Source organism: Dryobates pubescens, chromosome 29, assembly GCF_014839835.1.
Source record: "Dryobates pubescens isolate bDryPub1 chromosome 29, bDryPub1.pri, whole genome shotgun sequence".
In the NCBI taxonomy this organism is placed as follows: domain Eukaryota; kingdom Metazoa; phylum Chordata; class Aves; order Piciformes; family Picidae; genus Dryobates; species Dryobates pubescens.
The window spans coordinates 11,474,413-11,501,664 of record NC_071640.1 but is presented as its reverse complement, the minus strand read 5'-3'; the positions used below and the strand labels follow the sequence as shown (position 1 = coordinate 11,501,664).

The 27,252-nt window shown below is 53.6% G+C and overlaps 1 protein-coding gene across 1 annotated transcript; it reads right to left on the bottom strand.

Annotated features, from left to right (window-relative positions):
- Positions 1 to 7,302: 7,302 nt before the first annotated feature.
- LOC104296958 (ectonucleoside triphosphate diphosphohydrolase 2) lies at positions 7,303 to 24,993 on the bottom strand. Its single transcript, XM_009896824.2, has 9 exons — positions 24,880 to 24,993; positions 22,119 to 22,236; positions 18,002 to 18,152; positions 16,946 to 17,105; positions 15,853 to 16,080; positions 13,299 to 13,559; positions 11,296 to 11,391; positions 9,422 to 9,553; positions 7,303 to 7,533 (listed from the first exon to the last, which is right to left on the bottom strand). The coding sequence occupies exons 1-9, from the start codon at positions 24,991 to 24,993 to the stop codon at positions 7,303 to 7,305; spliced, it is 1,491 nt and encodes a 496-aa protein (XP_009895126.2).
- Positions 24,994 to 27,252: the final 2,259 nt, after the last annotated feature.

The following is a 27,252-nucleotide window of genomic DNA, read 5'->3' as shown; positions in this document are numbered from 1 at the left end:
TGAGTCACTTTTTGTTCACTAGCCCCAGGGGATTATTAGGAATTTTTCTAATCATCTTTTGCAGTCCTGTGAACTTTTGCCACAAACAGCCCCCTGTCCAGATTAGCCTCACAGTTTAACCCCAAGCTGTGTGCAAGAGGAGCTCCTGCCTTGTGGTTTGAGGAGTTCCACTGGGCTGTGCAGCTCAGAAGAAGGCTCTCAGCCTGTCACTTCAAGGCCTGCACTCAGCAGACTCTTAAACATTGTCAAGTGAACACCATGAATCAGAAAGTAATGCTAGGCCAGATCTGCTTGAGCTAAGGTTCAGCACTAGCTGGCAGCTTACATCACCTTTGTGTTTAAAACCAGTGAACTTTGAACATTAATCCTGTAAATTCCATTCAGCACCACAACTGCACTGCTGCACATTGTCCAGTGATAAGCCCCAGAGCTATCTAGGGTTGGAAAAGACCTTTCATCAGGTCCAACCAACCAGCACCAGAACAAGAGGGCACAGTCTCAAGCTGTGCCAGGGGAGGGTCAGACTGGATGTTAGGAAGAAATTCTCTACAGAGAGAGTGATTGCCCATTGGAATGGGCTGCCCAGGGAGGTGGTGGAGTCACCATCATTGGAGGTGTTTAGGAGGAGACTTGATAGGGTGCTTGGTGCCATGGTTTAGTTGATTAGGTGGTGTTGGATGACAGGTTGGACTTGATGATCTTGAAGGTCTCTTCCAACCTGGTTCTGTTCTATTCTATTCTATTCTATTCTATTCTATTCTATTCTATTCTATTCTATTCTATTCTATTCTATTCTATTCTATTCTATTCTATTCTTTCTCTAACTCTGCCAAGGCTGCTGCTAAACTATGTCCCTCAGCACCACATCCCTGTGTCTTTGAAACCCCTCCAGGGATGGGGATTCAGCCACCTCCCTGGGCAGCCTCTGCCAGTGTCTCAGAAGCCTTTCAGTGAAGAAGTTTCTTCTCATGTCCAACCTAAACCTCCCCTGGTGCAACTTGAGGCCATTTCCTCTTGTCCTATGGCTTGTTACTTAGGGGAGGAGAAGAGCACAACCCCCACCTGGCTCCAGCCTCCTCTCAGAGAGTTGCAGAGAGCCAGAAGGTCTCTCCTCAGCTGCTCCACCCCAGTTCCTTTAGCTGCTCCTTGTGAGACTTCATAGAATCATAGAATCAACAAGGTTGGAAAAGACCTCAAAGGTCATCAAGGCCAACCTGTCACCCAACACCTCCTGACTATTAAACCATGGCACCAAGTGCCACATCCAATCCCCTTTTGGACACCTGCAGGGGTGGTGACTCCACCACCTCCCTGGGCAGCACATTCCAATGGCAAATGACTCTCTCTGGGAAGAATTTTCTCCTTGCTTCCAGCCTAAACCTCCCCTGGCACAGCTTGAGACTGTGTCCTCTTGCTCTGGTGCTGGGTGCCTGGGAGAAGAGACCAATCCCCAGCTGGCTCCAACCTCCCTTCAGGGAGTTGGAGAGAGCAAGAAGGTCTCCCCTGAGCCTCCTCTTCTGCAGGCTAAGCAACCCCAGCTCCCTCAGCCTCTGCTCACAGGGCTGTGCTCCAGACCCCTCCCCAGCCTTGTTGCCCTTCTCTGGACTCATTCAAGTCTCTCAATGTCCTTCTTCAATTGAGGGACTTGTGCTCTAGAACCCTTCACCACCTTTGTTGCCCTTCTCTGGACATGTTCCAGCACTTCAATGTCCTTCTTGGTGTAAGGGGCCCAGCACTCAAGGTGTACTCTCAGCAGTGCCTTCTTTCTCTCGTCAGCTCTGTTTCTCCAGAGATCTTTGCACCAAGAAGTGACTAATTCAGTCACGGGGTGTGCATATGGTGACACCCCTGCTGTGAGCAAAAATAAGCTTTCCTTCACACACAGGTTGGGTTTATCATTCCTCTGTCTCTCTCAGGCCTCCCCTTCTTCATTGCCAGTGCAGTGCCCTTCCTGTCAGGGACTCCTCCTCCTCATTTCCAAACCCTTCACCCATACTCCTTGCTCGTCTGCCAGCATCGAGACCTTTTTAATGCCACGACTGTTTGGAGCTGCTTTCACATCCCACACGTGGAGAGCTTCCATCCTGCTGTGTGTCTTTCATCCGTGCCCACATCAGGAGGCTCCTTGAGGAGATTCCAGACAAGCCTGCTTGCTTATTTGATTGGTGGTGGGACCAGCCCTGGTGGAGCTCTGCTCAGGCTGAAGGCAGCGTTCTGCCAGCCTCCCTCTTGTGCCTGATGGCTGTCACTGCACGCTCAGGGGAGCAGCAGCTTCACCTCCTGGCTTCCTCTGGGACAGGGGATCTGAAGGCACTCTGCTGGGGGACTCTGAATATCTCCCCTTGAGGGCATGGTGGAAAGCAGTCCTCTTCTGCCTGGCCCCCGCTGTTTATGAGAGCACAGCCATGTGTGCACTTGCAAAACATCAGAGAAGGGTCTGGGTTGGAAGGGACCTCCAAAGCTCATCCAGTCCAACCCCCTCTGCTGTCAGCAGGGACATCCTCCACTAGATCAGGTTGCCCAGGGCCCTGTCGAGCCTCACCTTGAATATCTCCAGGGATGAGACCTCAGCCACCTCCCTGGGCAACCTGGTGCAGTGTTCCACTACCCTCATGGTGCAGAACTTGTTCCTCACATACTGAATCTCAATCTGCTCTGCTCTGCTTTGAAGCCATTGCCTCTGGTCCTGTCCCTGCAGGCCTTTGTAAGCAATCTCCTTCTTGTAGGTCCCTTCAGGTACTGGAATGCTGCTCTGGAGCCTCCTCCTCTCCAGGCTGAACACCCCCAGCTCCCTCAGCCTGTCCTCAGCCCCCTGACCTTTTTCATGGCCCTCCTCTGGACCTGCTCCATCAGGTTCATGTCCTTTCTGTATTGAGGGCTCCAGAGCTGGCAGTGGCCTGAAACTGCACCAGGGGAGGTTTAGGTTGGACATGAGGAAAAAAGTCTTTGCTTCAAGGGTGGTCAGGGATTGGATCAACCTCCCCAGGGAGGTGGTGGAGTCCCCACCCATGGAGGTGGTGTTCAGGAAATGGCCATGGCACCTGGGGCCATGGTGTAGTGGCCATGGTGGTGTTGGGTTGATGGTTGGACTGGATGATCTTAGAGGGCTTTTCCAAGCCAAACAATTGTATGATTCTTTGGTGAGAACAGCAGCTTTTAGCCCAAGAGTTTAGGATCTGCCCTAAATCAAGTGGTGATGGGTTGTCTTTGCCTGACAGAGCAGCAGCTCCTTGTGCCATGGATTTGATGGGCAAGTTAGGGCCCTCTGCATGTGCCATTAGTACAGCTTGGTGGCATGTGCAAGGACAAAGTGAAGTGTCAGAGGGACATGCTGAGCTTCTTGCCTGGGTGCTCACTTATTATCTACATGGAAGTCCCAAAACTTCTGAACAAGAGCTTGGGGAAGTTCCAGCCAGTATCCTCTTGTCCTGGGCCCTGTGATCTAGTATTGAAAATGAAGACTGGGTAGTGACCAAGCAGGTCACAGCTCCTGGAGTCCTGGAGCTGCTGGCATCTGCCTGGCTGGTTTCCATTTCTGACAGTGGTGGGGTTCTTCTTGGGTAGGCTGCAAATCTCAGGCAGGAGTCCCACAGCTCTCCAGGTGGATAGATGATGGTAGAGCTGTGGATGTGGTCTGTCTTGATTTCAGCAAGGTGTTTGCCATTGTCTCCCACAGCATCCTTGCAATTAAACTGAGGCAGTGTGGTCTGGATGATCAGGGAGTGAGGTGGATGTGAACTGGTTGGAGGAATGGAGTCAGAGTCATGCTCCATGGGATGGAGTCTAGTTGGAGGCCTGTGTCTAGTGGAGTCCCTCAGGGGTCAGTACTGGGACCAGTACTGTTCAATATATTCATCAATGACCTGGATGAGGGCACAGAGGGCACTGCCAGCAAGTTTGCTGTTGACACCAAGCTGGGTGGAGTGGCTGAGACACCAGAAGTTGTGCTGCCATTCAGCCAGACTTGGACAGGGAGAAATTTGATGATGCTCAGCAAGGGCAAGTGTAGAGTCTTGCCCCTGGGAAGGAACAGCTCCATGCACCAGGATAGGCTGGGCACTGACCTGCTGGAGAGCAGAGAAGGGGAAAGGGACCTGGGAGTCCTGGTGCATGGAAAGATGACCATGAGCCAGCAGTGTGCTCTTGTGGCCAGGAAGGCCAATGCCATTCTGGGGTGGATTAGAAAGGCTGTGGCCCAGTAGGTCAGAGAGGTTCTCCTCCCCCTCTACTCTGCCCTGCTGAGGCCACATCTGGAATATTGTGTCCAGTTCTGGGCCCCTCAGGTTAAGACAGACAGTGAGCTGCTTGAGAGAGTCCAGCACAGAGCCACAAAAAATGATGAAGGCAGTGGAACATTTTCCTCATGAGCAGAGCCAGAGGGAGCTGAGGGCTCTGGAGCTTGGAGAGCAGGAGCCTGAGGGTGACCTCCTTGCTGTTGCTAAAGCTGTGCAGGGGGAGTGCCCAGAGGCTGGAGCCAGGCTCTGCTGGGGGATGCCCAATGCCAGCACAAGGGGCAGTGGTGGAAGCTGAGCCAGAGGAAGTTCCATGTAAATGTGAGGGAAAAAAATTTCCCTGTGAAGATGACAGAGCCCTGGAGCAGGCTGCCCAGGGGGGGTTGTGGAGTCTCCCTCCCTGGAGATACTCAAAACCCTCCTGGCTGTGTTCCTGTGTGAGCTGCCCTGGGTGCTCCTGCTCTGGCAGGGGGGTTGGACTGGCTGAGCTTTGGAGGTCCCTTCCAGCCCCTAACATTCTGTGATTCTCCTCTGTGCTGACAGGTCCCAGAGCCAGAGCTCTGCTGAAGCCTTTATTTCCAGCTGCAGGAGGAATGAAGGCTCAGGAATTTCCCTGCTGTCACTGACTCCTTGATAACCTCCTGTTCACAAGGCATTTGTTCTGGAGTCTTGCCTGAATCCCTCCTACCTCCTTCAGGTGGTTTGAGCAAAGAACACATCAAAGAGCTAGGCACATCTCTCATCAACTAAGCACCAGCAGCCAGATCACCTGCAGCCATTTTTTGCCTGCCTGCCATTGGGAAGAAAGTGCCTTTAGGTGGTTGGTTTTTGGTTGTGTGTACCCCCAAAAAACACACATCACAACCAGCTCCTGAGTAAACAGAGGTGAGATCAGCATCCCCCATCCTCCTCACTGCAACAGTCTGTAGCCACCACAAGCCCCCTGCTTTCATCTCCTGCCAAGGGTAACACAGACAGTCCACTAAAAGCTCTTTAATAACATGATACAATTACAGATCTCTAATGTGCAGCTCAAAGAGATGAATATGAAGCTTGTTGACATCTATTTCCACACCCCTCCCAACCTGAGTGACAGGTTCCCAAACCTTCATTCATTAGCCTGAAACATTCATGAATGCTCCAATCTTGTGGGGAGGAGCTGTGCCCTACATATGAGCTGGGACCACAAGGGATTACAAAGTCAGATTTGCAAGGATTTGGGTGCCATGGTAGCTTTAAAAAAGCCCTGCAAGGCACAGCCCTGCATCTGTGAGCATTTCCATGTCTGTTTCAAGTGGCCTGAGATGAGCTGCAGGCAATTGTCCCCTGGGCTTTTAACAGCCTCCACGGTTAATCCTCTGAAGCAATCCGAGAAGGGAGCTCTCAGTGCTGCTAGGCCAGGGTTTGTCTGGATCCATCCCTTCACATCAGCACAGAGAACTTGTACAGCAGCTCATCTTTCAGACAAGCAGAGCAAAGGAGCTGGAGCCACTGCCAAGTCCCACTGGAATCCTGAGTATTGGATTATAAAGTAACTCTGGTCACAGTCTAATAGGAAAGTGTGCTCATGGCCAGGGAGGCCAATGCCATTCTGGGCTGGATTAGAAGGGCTGTGACCAGTAGGTCAGAGAGGTTCTCCTCCCCCTCTACTCTGCCCTGCTGAGGCCACATCTGGAGTATTGTGTCCAGTTCTGGGCCACTCAGGTCAAGAGGGAAAGGGAACTGCTTGAGAGAGTCCAGCACAGAGCTACAACAATAATTAAGGGAGTGGAGCATCTTCCTTATGAGGAGAGCCTGAGGGAGCTGAGGGCTCTGGAGCTTGGCAAGGAGGAGGCTGAGGGTGACCTCCTTGCTATTGCTAAAGCTGTGCAGGGGGAGTGCCCAGAGGCTGGGGCCAGGCTCTGCTGGGGGATGCCCAATGCCAGCACAAGGGGCAGGGGTGGAAGCTGAGGCAGAGGAAGCTCCATGGAAACAGGAGGAAGAATTTTGTCCCTGTGAGGGAGACAGAGCCCTGGAGCAGGCTGCCCAGGGGGTTTGTGGAGTCTCCCTCTCTGGAGATATTCCAAACCCACCTGGCTGTGTTCCTGTGTGAGCTGCTCTGGGTGCTCCTGCTGTGGCAGGGGGGTTGGACTGGCTGAGCTTTGGAGGTCCCTTCCAGCCCCTAACTGTCTGTGACTCTGTAAAGCCATGGGGCTGGCAATTAGAAAGCTCCTGTTCCTGGCTCTGCTCTTGTCTAAAGGACAATGCCAGCTGAGATGGCTTCATCTTCAGAGCCAAGGAGACAGGCAGCTCAGTGCAAGTGAGCAAAGTGGTGAAGCTCAGCCCAGCACACACCTTGCTTTGGCAGGTGGGACATAAAATGTGTTATTAAGTCCTGGTTAAAGTGTTGCCTTTGACAGTTTTACCCCTGAGTTGCCATGAGCTAGCTGAGGGACAGGAACTCAGCTGTGTGGCTGTGTCCTTGGTTTCTCCTTGGATGCTCTCCACATCTTGCCTTGCTTTTGAGGGCTCCAGGAGCGCTGGCTGGAAGGGATGCATGGGCAGGGACAGACAGCTCAGCAGCAGCAGGCAGAAAATCTCTGCTTCTTCCCTAGAACATGGAAGCAACTTGGCTGTTGAATGCTGTTGCAGTCTTCACTAGTGGCAATGCTGCATGAAACTTCTCTCACATGGGCACAGGAGAGGACAGAGCTCCTCCTTTGGGCACCAGCTCTCCTGGTGAACAGCACTGCCCAGTATTCACTTACAACAGCTCAGGGCCTGCCTGATCAGAGGCACCTTTTCATTAGGTTGACATGAGGAACCTCAGCTGCAGCCTGAGCAGGGTCTGTGCAGGCTGCTCTCATCTGGAGAGCAAGGAGCTTGCCATCCCCAGGGACCCACAGGCTTCCTGCAGAGCAGGACCTCTTGTCTCAAGGCAGAGGAGCGCAGGTGCCAGTCATGGGAAATAGGGCTCGGAGGCTTGGGCAGCCCTGCAGGAAAATCACTTTCATCCTCCAGTGACTTAGACCTGCCTGAGTTCTGTGTTCAGTTCAGTAACTGCCCTCTGGCAAGAGCCCCAGGGTGGCTGTCAGTGGTCAGCAAAAACACTGCTGGTCCTGTTGCTGAAGCTGCTCTCCTTCACCATCACTCGGTAGGAGATGCGCATGAAGGAGCCAGTGAGCAGCACGACAAAGAGGATGAGGAGCAGAGACCACACTCCTGAGTCAATCCCCTTGAGGAAGCTTGGGCTGTCCTGAGGGGTGGTGCTGCTCACACTCAGCAGGTACCCAAGTGTCCAGCCAGATGATGTGTCACCCATCTGCTGAAAGAGAAAGGAAGCAGAGGTCAGGAGGGGAGGCAGCCTGCACCTCAGCTGTGTTTCTGTGTACTTGATTGGAGGCTGAGCCCAGGATTAGGTTTGAAATGAAGAACTCTCCCACTCCCACTACCCTGAGTACACTACTAGGCCTCCATTACCCTGACCAGTCTCACCTGGCACTTCTTCCCACCCTTCTGCCCATGGGCCTGGGAACTCCATTTAAGCTCTGACCTGGGCAGCTACCTCTCTCCTGAGCTGTGCTGTGGGTGTGTGCTGCTCCTTCTCCTGCTTACTGCCTGGTTTTCCCAGGTCTCCATTGTAATCAGTTCTATCTCTGGCTCTGCTGCCTGCTTGAACCTCAGCCCTATGTTGTAGGTTGCTTGTCTCTGGCTTTCTAGGCTGAGCTCCCTGGCTGGACCTTGGACCTGCCTCATTATCTTGCCTGGATCTGATGGCCACCACATGGCTGACCAACCTGCTGCCATGGCCCTGCTCAGTGGCACCATGCCTTTGCTGGGGTGATGAGAAGCCTGGGAACAGGCTTTGCCTTTCTTTTGTGAAGGGGAGAACCTGAACCAAGTCCTCCTTCCCTGGGAACAGGCTTTCCCTTTCTTATGTGAAGGGGAGAACCTGAACCAAGCCCTCCTTCCCTGGGAACAGGCTTTCCCTTTCTTATGTGAAGGGGAGGACCTGAACCAAGTCCTCCTTCCCTGGGAACAGGCTTTCCCTTTCTTATGTGAAGGGGAGGACCTGAACCAAGTCCTCCTTCCCTGGGAACAGGTTTTCCTTTCTTTTGTGAAGGGGAGGACCTGAACCAAGTCCTCCTTCCCTGGGAACAGGCTTTGCCTTTCTTTTGTGAAGGGGAGAACCTGAACCAAGTCCTCCTTCCCTGGGAACAGGCTTTGCCTTTCTTTTGTGAAGGGGAGAACCTGAACCAAGTCCTCCTTCCCTGGGAACAGGCTTTCCCTTTCTTATGTGAAGGGGAGGACCTGAACCAAGTCCTCCTTCCCTGGGAACAGGTTTTCCTTTCTTTTGTGAAGGGGAGGACCTGAACCAAGTCCTCCTTCCCTGGGAACAGGCTTTCCCTTTCTTTTGTGAAGGGGAGAACCTGAACCAAGTCCTCCTTCCCTGGGAACAGGTTTTCCCTTTCTTATGTGAAGGGGAGAACCTGAACCAAGTCCTCCTTCCCTGGGAACAGGCTTTGCCTTTCTTTTGTGAAGGGGAGAACCTGAACCAAGTCCTCCTTCCCTGGGAACAGGCTTTGCCTTTCTTTTGTGAAGGGGAGAACCTGAACCAAGTCCTCCTTCCCTGGGAACAGGCTTTCCCTTTCTTATGTGAAGGGGAGAACCTGAACCAAGTCCTCCTTCCCTGGGAACAGGCTTTCCCTTTCTTATGTGAAGGGGAGGACCTGAACCAAGCCCTCCTTCCCTGGGAACAGGCTTTCCCTTTCTTATGTGAAGGGCAGAACCTGAACCATGTCCTCCTGCCCTTAGAGGCTCCAGATCCTGAAGCTATTTCAGACTTTATAAACCCTCACCAGGATGAGGGTGATTGGAAAGAGGTTGGGCAGCATCTTTTGGCTCAGGGAATATTATCAGCAGTTTGCCCTTAGCATGAAGTGGTGACCCAGCCATCCTGGCTGTAGACACATACAGGTGAGGTTTTTCCAGCTCAGAGTTTTCACCCATTTGGATTGCAGTGGGGGAAAGTACTGTCTCTAGCTCCCTGACACTGGGTTTGCTTCCTCATCATGACTGTGAATTTATTTTGCAAGAGCAGCTTGCTGGAGAAACTCAGCTGATTAAGGCTTGTAGAAGTGGGGACAGGCTGGCTGGTGTGAAACCAGCTCTCCTTTGTAGCTGGAAATACCACACTGTGGCTAACTGACCTTCTGGAATGCAGTCCAGACAGACCCATCCAAGTCCAAGGTGTAGCCCTTTGTACTGAGTTGAAAGATGTAGGCAGAGGTGAGGCAGTAGTCAGCAAGTGAATCCAGGCTTCTCTGGGACTCCCTAGCCAGCTGCTGCCACTGTCAAAGGAATATGGGGAAGAAAGAAAAGGAGTAAATATGTTGCTGGGAATGGTAACTGAGAAAACTCTGCCAGCCTGTGCTGGGGCAATCCCAACACAATCCAATCTCTGGCAGATCCAGGCTGGACAGAGAATGGCTCCAGAGCAGCCCTGAGGAGAAGGCCTTGGGGGTGTTGGTTGGTGACAAAGTCCCCAGGAGCCAGCAGTGGTCCCTGGCAGCCCAGAGCCAGCTGAGTGCTGAGCTGCAGCCAGAGCAGGGAGAGCAGCAGCACAGGGAGGGGATTCTGCCCCTCTGCTCTGCTCTGCTCAGCCCCTACCTGCAGCACTGCCTCCAGCTCTGGGGCCTCCAGCACAGGAAGGACCTGGAGCTGCTGGAGAGGCTCCAGAGGAGGCCACAAAGATGATCAGAGGGATGGAGACCCTCCCCTGTGGGGCCAGGCTGGGAGAGTTGGGGCTGTGCAGCCTGGAGAAGAGAAGGCTCCAGGCAGACCTCAGAGCAGCCTCCCAGTACCTGAAGGGCTCCAGGAGAGCTGGGGAGGGACTTTGTACAAAGGCTGGGAGTGCCAGGATGAGGAACAATGGCTTTGAGCTGGGAGAGGGGAGATTGAGACTGGAGATGAAGAAGAAAGTCTTTCCAGTGAGGCTGGGGAGACTCTGGCACAGGCTGCCCAGGGAGGTGGTGGAGGGAAGTTGGATGTGGCCTTCAGCAGCCTGCTGTAGTGGGAGGTGTCCATGCCCATGGCAGGGGGATTGGAACTGGATGATCAAGGCCTTGTTTCTCCAGAATGTCACTGCTGAAGGATACTAAATATCAGCTCTTCTGATGAGTGCAACATCTTGCCTTCATACAATGGTAGGTGCTTCACAGTCAGCCTCCTCAACAAGGGCTGAATTGTGTTAGGTCTCTGGTATCAAATCAGTAGCTGAACTGCAGGCTTGCTGTGACATCTCCTTTCCTGCTCTGGATCTGGCAGTGGGGCTGGAGGAGGGATTTGTGTCCTGTGCAGACTGAAACCCTGTTTCCTGCTCCCACTGGACTGTGGTCTAGGAACCAGTGTCATCTCTGAATGCCTTTGTTCCCATCTTGTCAAATCCCAGGCAGATCCAGGAGCAGCAGGACTGGCAGTCAGGTCTCCTAAAGCTGCTCTCTAGGTTGAGCTCATGGTGCAGCCTTTCTCTCAACAGGGACATCACCAAGATCTTCTCTCCAGAAGAGAAAGCTTTGGGGAGCTGCTTATGAGCTTTGCTACCCCATTAGCAAACCCTGTTGAAATTGTCCTCTTTGAATGCTGTTGTGGATGGTCAGGGTAGGTGCAGATGAGGCTGACCTCATAAGCTGCCAAATGAGGGAAAGAACTTAGAGGTTCCCCCTGGCTTGGTCTCTATGTGCCCAGGTGAAATGGGAAAGCCCCTAGAGCCTAAGCAGATGTGTTCCTTGCACTTAAGGAGAGGAGGGAGACCAAGGTGATTTACAGAATGAGTGGACAGCCTTCCTACTTGCTCCTTCCTAGGCAGTGAAAGGTACTTGGGCTTTTCATTCAGTAGAGGCCAGGTGCTACCAGCAGCAGCTGAAGGAAAATAAGTGGAGTCTGTTTCCTTCAAGTAAAACCAAATCCCCAAACCCAGGCAAATCCAAGTTTTTCCCTAAGAGAGCCAGCAAATTATGGCTGTCTGAGCCCAGATTTGCCTTGTTTCCCACTCTCTGTGCACACCAAATTATTCCACAGTTACCTCTTTGATGGACATCCCACAAAGCCTGTTGACTGCCTGTCCCAGGTCAGGGGAAGGGCCAGTTTCTCTCACCAAGTCCATGGCCTCAGAAATCACCTACAACAGCAGCAGCAAGAATCATCAGGCTGGACTGTGCTCTGCCTCCCCAGGTTGCCTACAGAGCCCATGGGAAAGCAAGGGGCAGCAGCTGTGGGTTCATTGCCAGGGGGTCCTTTCTGGGTGCCTGTGGGGGTGGTTACAGCTCTGATGGGTGCAAGGAAGACAAGCAGATCTGTTCTTGTCTGGAGATGGCAACAGGATTGTTTCTACCTTGCATGCAGCAGCCTTCCTGGCCCTGCCTGGGTGAGTAGACTAATCCTAATCTCCTTGGAGGCCTTGGCAGCAGGGAGCTGGGGCAATTTCTGCAGTTCCTCCCTCTAAAATACATTCAGTTTCCCCTAAGATTCTCACCTGGTCCTAGCTTCACAGCCCAATGATTTTGGACACTAGATCCAGGGGCTCAGATGTCAGCATGCCTGTGCTGGAGTGTGCCCAGGTGTTTGCTAAGGGAGTGGGAAAAGGGTTTCAGCTTCACCACAGACTTGGTGTGGGAAAACCTCTCAGCATGCAGCTGCAGGCTGTCCTATCCCTGCTGGCTCTGTGGAGCCCCAGAGTTGCTCTCTCAAGCAGACATTGGCCAGATGTGGATGAAGAAAGCCCACCACAGGCATGGGTGGGCAGCCCAAGGACTGTGTTCCTGGATCCAGCCTCACTGAGTGACATTGCTCAAGCTGTAGGCTTCTCCTGGGCAAAATGGCAACCCCTGCCTTTAACAGAGGAGGGCTGATATACCTAAGAAAGCTCAGGCCTCCTGTGAACATACTCTCCATGCCTGCATCAAAGCTCTCCAAGAGACACACAAGCACCATTGAAGGGCTTCCTACTTGCAGGCTCTGTTTGGCTCCTTACTTCATACACATGCACAAAATCGCTGTCCAGAGGTGCTAAGATCACCTTCAGGGTGAAGGGAGACAAAAGCTTTCCTTGGCTCCTCTGAATGGCTCCTCCATCCTAGCAGGGGAGCCAAAAGAGCAGCACCTGGGAATCAGCTGGGACCTTCCACCTGGGGTATTTGCTTTGCTGACTTCAGTGGTGAAGCCTCTTGAAAAGCACCTCCTCACTACTGCCTTTGAAAGCATGCAGGTGCTTTGGTTCTTCCACATTTGCTTTCACTCGGAGGGGGGCAGGATCTGAGGCAGACTCAGGAATCATTTTCAGTCTCCACCAGAACTGATTGGTTTGTTTTCAGAAATAAACTACTCTCTAGCATGGGCAGCAGGTGGAGGGAGGGGATTCTGCCCCTCTGCTCTGCTGAGAGCCCCCCTGCATTGCTGGGGCCAGCTCTTCAGCCCCCAGCACAAGAAGGACACAGAACTGGCAGAGCAGGTCCAGAGGAGGCCACAGCAATGATGCAAGGGCTGGAAGCCCTCTGCTGTGAATAGAATAGAATTGAATTCACCAGGTTGGAAAAGACCTTTGAGATCATCAAGTCCAACCTATCACCCAACACCACCTGATCAACTAAACTAAGTGTCCCATCCAGTCTCTTGTGTGGGGACAGGCTGGAAGAGTTGGGGCTGCTCAGCCTGGAGAAGAGAAGGCTCCAGGGAGCAGCCTTCCAGTACCTGAAGGGGTGCACAGGGGAGCTGGAGAGGGGCTTGTCACAAAGGCAGGGAGTGACAGGACAAGGCTGTCCTATCCCTGCTATTTCTCTCTCAAGCAGACATTGTTGAGCTGGGGATGAAGAAAGCCCACCACAGTCGCTGGTCGGAAGCCCTGGTGCACATGTGACCAGTGCTGGGCAGAGGACAGGAGTGCATGTGTGCAGCATCAGCCAGGGCAGTGCCCCTGGCTGGCAGAGGGCACGGTGTGGCTGCTGCCTCTCTGTTTAGCAGTGCTCAGACTGGTCCCATTTCATGTGCTCTCCACACCAGCTGCCTGCCCCAGTGGAAATCAGAACTTACTAGAAACCTGGTCCTGGGCTTGCTGAGGGAATGCATGAGGAAGCTGCAGGAGGAGGAAGAGTTGAGCAGGCCTTGCACTAGCCCCATGCAGGCGGTGGCATTGCTGGAGCCGCTGATGTTGAAGACCTCCTCAGGGCCAGGGCTGTGCCTTGTGTCACCCCTGGTGGCACAGGGCCCTGCCTGCAGGGACTGCCACTGCACCTCCCGGGAGTAGGCGAGGGGCCAGCAGGGGTTCCACACGGTCTGAGCACTTCTCTGATCCTGGAGGCGGAATAAAACAAGGACAGAGGCAGCAGGAGAAGAGGTTTGCATCCCAGGGTTTCACAGGGGAAGACAACAATCTAACAGTGAAGGAGTTTTGCTCTGGCCCCACAATGCTGTAACCACAGGGGCAGGCTGCAAAAGCTTTGCCAAAACTTATCTCAGCCAGGGAACTGCAAGGCCCAGACTGTTCCAGCAGGATCCCAGTTCCTCCCCAGCTCAGGACAAGCTGCAGTGACTGGACCTGCAGTGGGAGGCTGAGGAGCTGCAGCCCTCCCTGCTCTCCCTGAGACCAGAGATACAATTCCAAGGCATCCTGTACTCATTGTAGTAGGAAGGAAGAGGCTGCCTTAACAATGGCTAAACCCATCAAGAATCAGTTTCTTATCTGTAGAAATCCCCCACCATAACTGGGGTGAACTGGGTCTCCATGTGGGACATCCAGGTCTCAAATGGAATCACAGAATGGTTTGGGTTGGAGGGGACCTTAAAAATCATCCAGTTCCCAGCCCCATGCCATGGGCAGGGACACCTCCCACTAGACCAAGTCCATCCAGGTCTCATCCAACCTGGCCTTGCACACTTGCAGGGACAAGGCATCCACAGCTTCTCTGGGTAACCTGTACCAGTGTCTCACCCCTGTCATGGGCAAGAATTTCTTCCTAATGTCCAATCTCAGTCCAGCTTCTTTCTAGTTTGAAGCCATTGTGCCTTGTCCTGTCACTCCCTGCCTTTGTGACAAGCCCCTCTTCAGCTCCCCTGTGCACCTCTTCAGGTACTGGAAGGCTGCTCCCTGGAGCCTTCTCTTCTCCAGGCTGAGCAGCCCCAACTCTCCCAGCCTGTCCCCACACAAGAGACTAGATGGGACACTTAGTTTAGTTGATCAGGTGGTGTTGGGTGATAGGTTGGACTTGATGATCTCAAAGGTCTTTTCCAACCTGGTGAATTCAATTCAATTCTATTCACAGCAGAGGGCTTCCAGCCCTTGCATCATTGCTGTGGCCTCCTCTGGACCTGCTCTGCCAGTTCTGTGTCCTTCTTGTGCTGGGGGCTGAAGAGCTGGCCCCAGCAATGCAGGGGGGCTCTCAGCAGAGCAGAGGGGCAGAATCCCCTCCCTCCACCTGCTGCCCATGCTAGAGAGTAGTTTATTTCTGAAAACAAACCAATCAGTTCTGGTGGAGACTGAAAATGATTCCTGAGTCTGCCTCAGATCCTGCCCCCCTCCAAGTGAAAGCAAATGTGGAAGAACCAAAGCACCTGCATGCTTTCAAAGGCAGTAGTGAGGAGGTGCTTTTCAAGAGGCTTCACCACAGGAGTCAGCAAAGCAAATACCCCAGGTGGAAGGTCCCAGCTGATTCCCAGGTGCTGCTCTTTTGGCTCCCCTGCTAGGATGGAGGAGCCATTCAGAGGAGCCAAGGAAAGCTTTTGTCTCCCTTCACCCTGAAGGTGATCTTAGCACCTCTGGACAGCAATTTTGTGCATGTGTATGAAGTAAGGAGCCAAACAGAGCCTGCAAGTAGGAAGCCCTTCAATGGTGCTTGTGTGTCTCCTGGAGAGCTTTGATGCAGGCATGGAGAGTATGTTCACAGGAGGCCTGAGCTTTCTTAGGTATATCAGCCCTCCTCTGTTAAAGGCAGGGGTTGCCATTTTGCCCAGGAGAAGCCTACAGCTTGAGCAATGTCACTCAGTGAGGCTGGATCCAGGAACACAGTCCTTGGGCTGCCCACCCATGCCTGTGGTGGGCTTTCTTCATCCACATCTGGCCAATGTCTGCTTGAGAGAGCAACTCTGGGGCTCCACAGAGCCAGCAGGGATAGGACAGCCTGCAGCTGCATGCTGAGCAGGTTTTCCCACACCAAGTCTGTGGTGAAGCTGAAACCCTTTTCCCACTCCCTTAGCAAACACCTGGGCACACTGCAGCACAGGCATGCTGACATCTGAGCCCCTGGATCTAGTGTCCAAAATCATTGGGCTGTGAAGCTAGGACCAGGTGAGGATCCTAGGAGAAACTGAATGTATTTTAGAGGGAGGAACTGCAGAAATTGCCCCAGCTCCTTGCTCCCCAGTGAGGGTGGTGAGATCCTGGAACAGCTTGCCCAAGGAGGTCTGGGATGCTCTCTTCCTAGAAGTGCTCACAGACAGGTTGGATGAGGCCTTGAGCAACCTGATCTAGTGTGAGGTGTCCTTGTCCATGGCAGGGGGGGTTGGAACTGGATGATCTGTGGGGTCTCTCCCTACCTAAACCATTCCATGTATCTGTGAACCTTGCAAATGTCCTGTGGCTGACACTCACCTGGATGAGCGTGGCGAGGAGCCTGCTGCGGAGCTGGTCCGTGCCGTGGCAGGGGCAGTGGTGAGTGTACACCTTGTGTGTCTGCCCATACAGCTGCAGCCTCACTCCATCTTTTGGTGCCTGGTTCTCTTCTTCCACCTTGTAAGTGAGCTGTGTGGAGGTTCCTCCCACAGACAGGACTCCTGCCATCCCCTTCCCAGAGGGGACCAACTGTCCTCGCCAGTCGTACTGATCCAAAGAGAACCAGAGAGGTCACTTCTCAAGACCTGCACCTGGGTTACAGTCAGATGCAAGCATGAGTGCACACAGAGAGAAAGCAGCTTTCTGCTACAGCCTAACCCTTTTCTTTTGCCCACAGGACACAAGGATGCTGAACTATGGCTTTGGAGGGGACAGAAGGGCCATTGTACAGACATTGCCATCTGCACGGTGAGAGACCAGCGAGGCGGAGAGCCCTGGGGGTGTTGAGCCTGGAGAAGAGCAGCCCCAGAGGGGATTTGATCAATGCTCAGCAAGAGCTGAAAGGTGGGGGGCAAGAGGATGGGGCCAGGCTCTTGTCAGTGGTGCCCAGGGACAGGGCAAGGGGCACAAACTGGAACCCAGGAGGTTCCATCTGAACCAAAGAAGAAAATTCTTTGTTGTGAAGGTGCTGGAGGCCTGGAGCAGGCTGCCCAGAGAGGTTGTGGAGTCTCCTGTGGAGAGCTTCCAACCCCACCTGGCCACTGCGATCCTGGGCAAGCTGCTGTGGCTTTAGCAGGGGCTTGGACTGGATATCTCCAAAGGTTCCTTCCAACCTCCACCATGATGGGATTCTGATGTGAGCATCCTGGATGTCCAGAAAGCCTCACATCTGTTATGGCAACTGCATGAACAGGTCTGTGAAAGGCCATGTGAGAGATCTTGTCCTTCAGCCTAGCTATAACCATCTCATACTATGCCCCCCACCATCAGGTGTTGGATAGAACCTTCTCCTCTGGAAGGCAGTGAGAGTTGTGCCTAAGCAGTGTTTAAAGTACAGGACTTTGATCCCTCTGTTGCTACCAGGAGTTGCTCAGCTCAGGGCTGTGCTTCCCCAGGCAGGATTGTTCCTTACCTTGAAGAAGTTCTGCAGGACATAGTTAACAGCAACCCAATTGAATGCTTCCTTGTTTGGACTGGGCAGGACTTGTGCCCCCTGAAAGTCAAAGGGGGATGACTTCAGGGCCACAGTCAGGTCTGCAAGGGCAGTGTCAGAGAGGATGGGATGGCTGAGGCTAAACAGAAGAGAAAAAGAAGGCACATTTATGGTTGCATGGCCCTGCCAGAAGCAGCCTGCAGTGGGGGCACAGCTGCAGGACTTCTGCTCTGCTCCTCATTTTGGGCAGTAGTGCAGAGACACAAGGTCCCACTCCTGCTGCTACTTCTCTCTACCCTTGCATGGCACTGGGGGCAAGAACAGCAGAGGGATGATTTGAGCAATTGTGCCACCATTCAAGAGCCTGGGAGTTTAATACCCTCTGCCACTAAGGGAATCCTGTGGCCTTGCCCCACTGATGTGGTCCTGTCCAGACCTTTCTTTAACCCAGCATCTAAAAGGAGATAAAGGTCCCATTAATGAGGTGACTGAGAACAGGGTCCCCAAAAGTGTGTATGCTAAGGTGGATCTTCCCCCTCTGCACACATTCCAGGTCAGGTTGGACAGAGCTTTGAGCAACCTTGTCTAGTCCAAGATGTCTCTGTTCACTGAAGAGGGGTGGACTAGATGACCTTTAAAGGTCCTTTCCAACCCAGAGCATTCTATGATCTTCCCCCCACCATTCCCACCCTGTTAACAAGAAGCACCTCTGCAAGCCCATGTGGGTTGTCAGATAAACTGAAAGCCCTTTAGCTGCCAGACCTTTCCTCAGACACTCACTGTGAAGCCTTAATTGTGAAGGAGACTTTAGACAGACTGGTAGCAGCAGCAAGGCTTCATGGCTGCTTGGGGGGACAGGATGGAGACACAGACATGCTGTGCTCCCCTTGAGTACATCAGCACCTGAAGAAGGTTTGCCTGACCAGCAGGTTAGGGATGGAACCCAGCATAGAGCAGAAAGGGTTGGGTGCCTTTACAGAATGGTCTGTGTGACAAGGGCTGATCTCTGGCTGGGGGGTTGCAATGTTCACTCACTTCAGCTGCCTGATGCTGGTGGTTGCTCCCAGGTAGAGGGGGGTTTGGCTGTGCTGCTCTGCTGGGATCTCCTTCTGGGCCCACTTCAAGCATGGCTCCAAGCTCTTCCTTGCTTTCTGAGGAGAATCTGAGTAGTTGGAGACTCCTAGACCTGAGGGCCAGAAGAAGAAATTACATTTTCTAAGGAGAGTTATGAGAGAGGTGTGAGAGTTGTTACCCAGAGGCTGCTGTCCTAGGGCATGGGTAATGACAGGACCTGTCACAGGCAGAAGGAAGGACTTGGAATCATAGAATTGCCAGGGTTGGAAGGGACCTCAAGGCTCAGCCAGTTCCAACCCCCCTGCCATGGGCAGGGACACCTCACACTGCAGCAGGTTGCTCACAGCCACATCCAGCCTGGCTGCAAACACCTCCAGGCAGGAGGCTTCCACCACCTCCCTGGGCAACCTGTGCCAGGCTCTCACCACCCTCCCGGGGAACAACTTCTTCCTCACATCCAATCTGAATCTCCCCATTTCTAGTTTTGCTCCATCCCCCCCAGTCCTATCCCCTCCCTGGGGAGGAACCCTAAAAGGTCCCTCCCCAGCTTTCTTGTAGCCCCCTTCAGATACTGGAAGGCCACAATTAGGTTTCTCCTCAGAGCCTTCTCCTCTCCAGACTGAACAACCCCAACTCTCTCAGTCTGTCCTCACAGCAGAGCAGCTCCAGCCCTCTGCTCATCCTCCTGGCCCTTCTCTGGACACCTTCCAGCACCTCCAGATCCTTCCTGTAACAGAGGCTCCAGAACTGGACCCAGAGCTCCAGGTGGGGTCTCAGCAGAGCAGAGCAGAGGGGGAGAATCACCTCCCTCGACCTGCTGGCTATGCTTCCCCCCAGGCAGCTCTTGTACCAAAATATGGTACTGGGAGCAAAACAAGTCTGCATGGAAGTCCCAGGCTGCACTAAGAGAACCTTAGCTCTGCTGCTGAGGCATCCTATAAATGACTACCTAGCACACACTGTCTGCTGCAACAGCTGGGGCTGTCTCAGCCCACAGAGGAGGAAATGTGGCTTTAGCCACTCTCACAGAGAAAGGCCACACTGCCATGCAGACAGAGATGAGACTGATGTCTCACCTCCCTCTTCCACCCACTTCCTCCTATGTTGGCAGGGCTGGCTTCCGAGCCCCCCACCTGCAAGCTCTGCTCCAGAGGAAGCTGCATGCAAGCTTTGAGTCATCCTCATTCCAGCATGGTTCAGTGGGGTGTGAAGTGCTGGGTTTGAACTACCCAGCAGAACCTCACTTCCCCTTCCTCTGGCCCACTCATCTTCCTGGCTGCATGACTCCCTCACCACAAGCTTTGCCCTCCCAAGCCCCGCGCAGGGCTGAGCTGCAGTCTGCCTGCAGCTGCTCAATGGCTCTGGCTGCTGAGCCATGCAGACAGAGGACTTCTCACAGCTGAGCAACAGAACTTCCTGGACCCCTCACTGCTGCTGCTGCCCAAGTGCTGCACCAAGCTACAGCTGCTGTTTTTAACCCAGGCAGTGAACATGGCAGAAGTCAAGGGACACCTTGACTTCCAGCATCTGAAGAGGGCCTCCAGAAAGCTGCTGAGGGACTTCTTTGGGTGTCAGGTAGTGATAGGACTGGGGGGGGGGGGAATGAATCCAAGCTAGAGGAGAGGAGGTTTAGATTAGACATTAGGAAGAAGTTCTTCCCCATGAGGGTGGTGAGAGACTGGCACAGGTTGCCCAGGGAGGTAGTGGGAGCCTCATCCCTGGAGGTTTTTAAGGCCAGGCTGGATGTGGCTCTGAGCAACCTGATCTAGTGGAAAGTGTCCCAGCTTATGGCAGTGGGGCTGGAACTGGATGATTCTTAGGGTCTCTTCCAACCCTGGCAATTCTGTGACACACACAAGGTCCCCAAGATGATGATAGAACATCTGCCTCACCAAGAAAGGCTGAGAGCTGGGGCTGGTTAGCCTGGAGAAGAGGAGACTGAGGGGGGATCTCATGAATGCTGATCAATATCTAAAGGCTGTGTGTCAGGAGGATGGAGCCAGACTCTTCCCAGGGGTGTCCAGTGTCAGGACAGGAGGCATTGGACACAATGTGGAACACAGGAGGCTCCACATAAACAAAATGAAAAAATCTTCACTTAGAGGGTGGCAGAGCACTGGAACAGGCTGCCCAGAGAGGTGGTGGAGTCCCTTCAAAGCCTGCCTGTGCCTGTGCCTGTGTGGTTTACTCTGAGTGACCCTGCTGTAGCAGTGGGGTTGGACTAGGGGATCTCCAGAGGGCTCTTCCAACCCCTACCATCCTGGGAATCTTCTGTGTGTGGTTTGCTTACAATCTGCAGGGGCACAAACTCTCTTCTCTGCTTGTTGGGCAGCTGCCCTCCCACAGCAGACTGCTACAGAATCCTGGGCCCCCCAGCATCCTGCTGCCATGAGGCTTCAGCATCAAAGCAAGACTGAGAGATAGGGAAGGGAAACCCCAAACACTAATGTGTGAAATCCTTTCAGCTTTGGCAGGGCCAAACTGCTTCAAACCAGTGAGGAAGACTCCAGTAGTTTCCAAAATGTGACACCCAGGACCATGCTGAACTCGTGCTGGCAACCCCCACATGGAGGACTGGAGCCTTTGGTCCTCTGTTGTGCTGGAGCTACAGCACTTACTGCCCAGAATCAGTCAGCAGAAGGTACCAGGAGTCACCATGCAGCCAGATTTGTCTCTGTTGCTGTTGGCTGTCATGCCTGGCTGAGAAGCTCAGCAACCTTGGCTCTGCTAGTGATCCATGAGGACATCAGAACAAGCCCCATCCTCTCTGTGAGCTTCCTTGCCTGCAGCAGGCCAAACACCTGCCACCTGCTGCTGCCAAGTGCTCTGATGCCCACGTCCAGAAGAGCCATGGTGAAATGCAGCTTGTGCCTCACTGGCACCATTCTGTCAATTTACAGCTAAGTGATGCAGGAGCCAAGGGAACTGCAACAATGGTCCATGCACACATCCTAGAATCATAGAATCAGTCACAGAAGCATAGAATCACAGAGTCAGACTCACAGAGTCATAGAATCACAGAGTCACAGAATCATAGAATAGTCTGGGCCAGAAGGGACCTCCAAAAGTCATCCAGTCCAACCTCCCCACAGTCAGCAGGGACATCCTCCACTAGATCAGGTTGCTCAGAGCCCTGTTCAGCCTCACCTTGAATACCTCCAGGGATGGGCCCTCCCTGGGTAACCTGTGCCAGTGTTCCAGCACCCTCATAGTAAAGAACTCGTTCCTAACATCCAGTCTAAATCTGTTCTTCTCCAGCTTGAAGCCATTGCCCCTTGTTCTGTCCCTGCAGGCCTTTGTAAACAGTCTCTCCCCACCCTTCCTGTAGCCCCCTTCAGATACTGGAAGGCTGCTCTAAGGTCTCCCCAGAGCCTCCTCCTCTCCAGGCTGAACAGCCCCAGCTCCCTCAGCCTGTCCTCACAGCAGAGCTGCTCCAACCCCCTGATCATTTTCACAGCCCTCCATCAGGTCCACATCCTGCCTGCTTCTCTTCCATTCCATGCTTAGAGGGCAAGGGGCTTGTTTCAGGCAGGGGTCTTCCAGCTAGGAGTGTGGGTTTGAACATTACAATGGGGCCAGTTTAGTCTGGAGCAAAAGCTGGAGCCAAAAGCTGACTGGAGTGTTTAGCAGCACGTTTCACATATTTATTGAGGATGTTTCAGCTGTCAAGGACACCCCAAGCAGAAGTCATTGAATTGAATTGAATTGAATAGAATTGAATATGTGCTGCCCAGGGAGGTGATGGAGTCCCCATCCCTGGAGGTGTTCAAGAGGGTACTGGATGTGGCACTTGGAGCCATGGTTTAGTTGTCAGGAGGTGTTGGGGGACAGGTTGGACTTGATGATCTCTGAGGTCTTTTCCAACCTTATTGATTCTATGATCTATGAACTGAATTGAATCAAAGCCATTGCCCCTCATCCTGTCACTGCAGGTCTTTAGGAACAGACTCTCTCCATCTTTCTTGTAGCCCCCTTCAGGTACTGGAAGGCTGCTATTAGGGTCTGCCCAGAGATCTTTGTGTTCCCATCCATTCCACACCAGTCCCACAGACCACCACTCACGGATCAGGCACCTTACCTTGCACAGCACAGGAACTGCATTCCCTGATCACCCCAGTCCTGTTGGCCTTGGTGGTGCTCCACTGGTAGATGAAGAGGATGGTGTGGGATGGACCAGCATCCAGAACAAGGCCATACTGGAAAACCCCAAAAGCATTCTAGATGAGCACCCCTGAGTGCATGCTGCTTGGCACTGTAGGGTTACTCAGCGTCACGTAGGTGTTTGTGGGGAACCCAAGGGCCTGGCTGCACTCTCTGAGCTGGCTGTGCATGTTCAAAGAAAAGGGTGAGGCCAGGTGCTGAGGTGCATTTGCAAGGAGCCATCTGCATTTCTGAATATACATGAGGAGCAGCAGGAGTGGAGAGACACCCAGAAATACCCCAGACCTACAGCAGTGTGCTCTGTAGCTGCTCCTGAAACCAGGGAGAGAGCTGCCACTGAGAGCTGAGCCACCTGGAGCTCAGGAAAAACAGGTCCTAAAGCAGCGAGGGATGGCACTGTGCAGGCTCTTGACCAATTCTGGGACTGAAACTGGGACTGATTAGTTTGCTAAAGCCTTCGTGCAGGCATCGAAGGCTGTGGCTTGCTCCTACTTATGAGGAACCTAAGTCTCCCACATCTGTTTGATGCTCCACTGCAGAGCTGGTGTGACACAGGCTGGCTTTGCCTGGATGTGTGCCAGACCTGTCAGAGGTGCAGCACACTGGGATCAGCCAGCACAGAGACACAGAATCAGTTTGGTTGGAAAAGGCCTTTAAGATCATCAGTCCAACCATTCTGTGACTCTGCTGAGGCTGGTGCTAAACCATGGCCCTCAGCACCACACCTACACATCTTTCAAACCCCTCCAGGGAGGGGGATTCAACCACCTCCCTGAGGAGCCTGTTCCAGTGTTTTAAGAACCCTTTCAGTGAAGAAGTTTCCTCTAATATCCAGCATAAACCTTCCCTGGTGCAACCTGAGGCCATTTCTTTTTGTCCTATCATTTATTTCCTTGGAGAAGAGACCAACTCCCACCTCTCTCCATGCTCCTTTCAGGCAGCTGTAGAGAGCCAGAATGTCCCCCTCAGCCTCCTTCTCTCCAAGTCCCTCAGCTGCTCCTTCCCAGCCCTGTTCTCCAGACCCTTCACCAGCTTTGTTGCCCTTCTCTGGAGCAGTGTCCAGCTGCCCCAGAGATGCAGATCATGTCTTGGCAGAAATGGCAGCAGTGAACGTGAGATTTCTCCACACCTTGCCCACTGACAGTTCTCCAGCTACCTAGCAGTCAGGGCAAAGGCTTTCCCCATCTCTTTGCAGCCCAGCCTCTGCTCTACTTGCTGCTGAACAAGCCTTGCAGAGCTGCACCTCGAGTCTGAGGGTTAAGAAATGAGAGGCCTACAGCACAGCTCTGTGGCTGTTCTGGATATGCCCACACTCAAAATAGCCCTGGTGCCAGCCTAGGGTGCTAGCCTGGGCTCTCCTGTTCTCCCTGCTATTGCATGACCCCAAACTTCTCCTACACAGATAGGAAAGAAGCTCCTGAGATGTGGGAGGTGCGTGGTAGTGCATGGTCTAAGCTGTAGCTGTGACAGACTGGGAGGAGAAGCCTCCTGAGAGGTCAAAAGGATTTCAGCACAAGCCAGAGCCTGGCTGCAGCCTCTGAGTGCATCTGGCTGCCTGCTGCCTTCCTGGGAGCTCCCAGCTGCACCAGGCACAGCACCCAGGCCGGGAACTGGTGGGACTGGAGCTGGAGCAGCAAGGCGGAAGGAAGCTGGAACTTCCCTGCCCAAGCCTGCTGGCATCCTCCCACATGAGTGACAGCTCATCTCTCTCGCAGGGACACGTTGGCTGCTGCAGAAGAGGAAGAAGGGAATGGTATTGGTGGGGAAACCTGCGTTTTTTTTTCCCCTCTCCTTCACAAAATAAGAGGCTGCTGGTGGGAGCACACGGGAGGAGAATTGGTCACCACATTGCTACCCCAGCTCTGCACTAAGGAGGGACAGAGCACAGAGCAGTAAGGGTTGGGGGTTATTTTAATTCCAACTCTGTCTGAGAGGAAAGTGGAGGCAGGGTAGAGTCTTTAAACACAGAGGTTAACCTACTTCTGTTTGATTAAACCATGGCGTGCCACTCACCTCACCTCAGTGGCTGCAAGAGGCAGAGCAGATGGGCATTAACCCCCCAGTCACCAGGCAGGTCTGACCCTGCTGTGCAGAGCAAGTTGGGCTCCTCAGCTGAAGCCAAGAGAGGACAGAAGAGGAGGAGGCATGGAAGACAATTTGCTTTTTAAAGACAGAAGCATCACTTCAGAGCCAAATTTCTGCTGACTTTCAAGAGGAGCTTAGCTCTTTCCCTCCACTGACACTACCTCCTAGCATGGGCTTTCTCCTCAGCCTGTGGTGAGCATCTCTGCTGAACCAGGGACCACATCCAGCCTGTATTGCCCCTGCCCAGCCAAAGGGTTTGGCTGGAAAAGCTACAGCACGTTGAAGGAAGCCAACCCCTCCTTTGCAATCCTGTTCTAGTTCCTTCCTCAGCTGGTTGGTTGGGGCTGGTAAACAGCTCAGGAGAGCAATGAATGTCAAAAGCAAGGAACCACAGCAGCTCAGATGCTCAGCTTGCATCTGACAGGAAGGTTCTCCTCAACAGGAAGGTTCTCTTCAAAGAAGAAGGAGAAAGTTCTCATCAAGAAGGAGAAGGTCCTATGCTTGTTGTCCCGCTGGGCCACCCGGTGGCCCAGCGGGACAACAAGCATAGGACCTTCTCCCTGTCTGTGGGGCTGCTTTCTGGATGCCCTTACCTTGGTCCCAAGAGGGGTGAGAGGCACATCTTTAGTGGAGACACAAAGCAGCACGATGCCAGTCAGGCCTGCCACGATCACCAGCCAGGGGGGCAGGAGCTCGCGCCAAGACATGAAGCTCTTTCCCCTTTCGCCGAGAGCCAGAGGAGGAAGCCAGGGGAAGGGAGAGCTGACTGTGGCTGCTTTTAAACAGCCTTTAAAGAGGGCAGGAAGGCGGAGCCGGGGCCAGGCTGTGACTTCAGCCCTGCCCCAAGCCACAGGGACCACAGGCAGCGTGTGGGCCAAGCTGTGATGTGTCAGGCAGGGCTGCCCTCCACGCAGCACAGGCAGCGGTGGCTTCGTGCCCGCCCCGGCGCTGCCTTCGCGAAGGTGCAGCCTCGAAACTGCCCCAGGCGACGGGCTTGAGGTAAGCAGAGGTGCGGGGCTCGCCCAGCTGTGCAGCGAGCAGAAAGCAGGGGGAAGCTCATCCCGTTGGTATCCTGCGCCAGGCAGCGCGGGCTGCCAAGACTCGGAGGCAGGGAAGCTCCGGGGCGCTGGCTTTGCTTCGTACCTCAGGGCTCCAGGCTGGAGCCGAGGTGTTGCCCTGCAAACACGAGTTCAGCTGGTTGAGGCAGAGCGTGGGCGCTCTGCCTGCTTCCTCCAGACTGCTCCTGCCTCCTTGGGCACTTTCAGGTGGTACCTGGGACAGGAAAACGTCAGGAGCTTTGGAATTCCACCCACTGGAGGCCCTGGCTGGTTTGGTCTCTGCTGTGGGTAGGAGATAGAATAGAATAGAATAGAATAGAATAGAATAGAATAGAATAGAATAGAATAGAATAGACCAGGTTGGAAGAGACCTTCGAGATCATCATGTCCAACCTATCATCCAACACCACCCAATCAACTAACCCATGGCACCAAGCACCCTGTCAAGTCTCGCCCTGAACACCCCCAGCGACGGCGACCCCACCACCTCCTCAGGCAGCCCAATCCAATGGGCAATCACTCTCTCTGTGTAAAACTTCCTCCTAACCTCCAGCCTAAACCTCCCCTGACGCAGCCTGAGACTGTGCCCTCTTGTTCTGGTGCTGGTTGCCTGGGAGAAGAGACCAACCTCCGCCTCACTACAACCCCCCTTCAGGTAGTTGTAGAGAGCAATAAGGTCACCCCTGAGTCTCCTCCTCTCCAGGCTAAGCAACCCCAGCTCCCTCAATCTCTCCTCATAGGGCTTGTGCTCCAAGCCTCTGGTCTTTTGTCCCCAGAAGGCCAATGGCAGCATAAGTGACTGTATCACAGTATCACAGTATAACTAAGGTTGGAAGAGCCCTCGAAGATCATCGAGTCCAACCTGTCTCCACAGATCTCATGACTAGACCATGGCACCAAGTGCCACATCCAGTCCCCTCTTGAACACCTCCAGGGATGGTGACTCCACCACCTCCCTGGGCAGCCTTTCCTGACAGCCTCCCCATGAAGGATAACCACCCTTTAGACTTTAAAAAGCAGGTAGCTGCTTTCTCCTTTCTGGTTGCCAGAATCTCTAAAGACAAATGTGTTGGTACCAGGAGAGTCCTTTCTCCCAGGCTGTCCCCATCATAGAATCAGAGAGTCACAGAATGTTAGGGGCTGGAAAGGACCTTGAGAGATCATCCAGTCCAATCCCCCTGCCAGAGCAGGGTCACCTATACCAGGCCACACAGGAACACATCCAGGCAGGGCTTGAATATCTCCAGAGAGGGAGACTCTACAACCCCCCTGGGCAGCCTGCTCCAGGGTTCTGTCACACCCCCAGAGAAATAATTCTTCCTCCTGTTTCCATGGAACTTCCTCTGCCTCAGCTTCCACCACTGCCCCTTGTGCTGGCATTGGGCATCCCCCCAGCAGAGCCTGGCCCCAGCCTCTGGGCACTCACCCTGCACAGCTTTAGCAACAGCAAGGAGGTCACCCTCAGGCTCCTGCTCTCCAGGCCTCAGAGCTCTCAGCTCCTTGGTCCCTCCTCATGAGGAAGATGTTCCACTGCCTTCAACATTTTCATGGCTCTGTGCTGGACTCTCTCAAGCAGTTCCCTGAGGTCCTTCTTGACCTGAGGGCCCAGAACTGGACACAATATTCCAGATGTGACCTCATCAGGGCAGAGTAGAGAGGGAGGAGAGCCTCTCAACCTACTAACCATAGCCCTTCTAATCCCCCCCAGGATTCCACTGGCCTTCTTGGGCCACCAGAGCACATTGCTGGCTCAACCTCCCATCCACTAGGACCCCCAGGTCTTTTTCCCCTTCACTGCTCTCCAGCAGGTCAGGCCCCAAACTCTCCTGGCACATGGAGTTGTTCTTTCCTGGGTGCAAGACTCTACACTTGCCCTTGTTGCACATCTGTTTCCCAGTGGCTGGACTG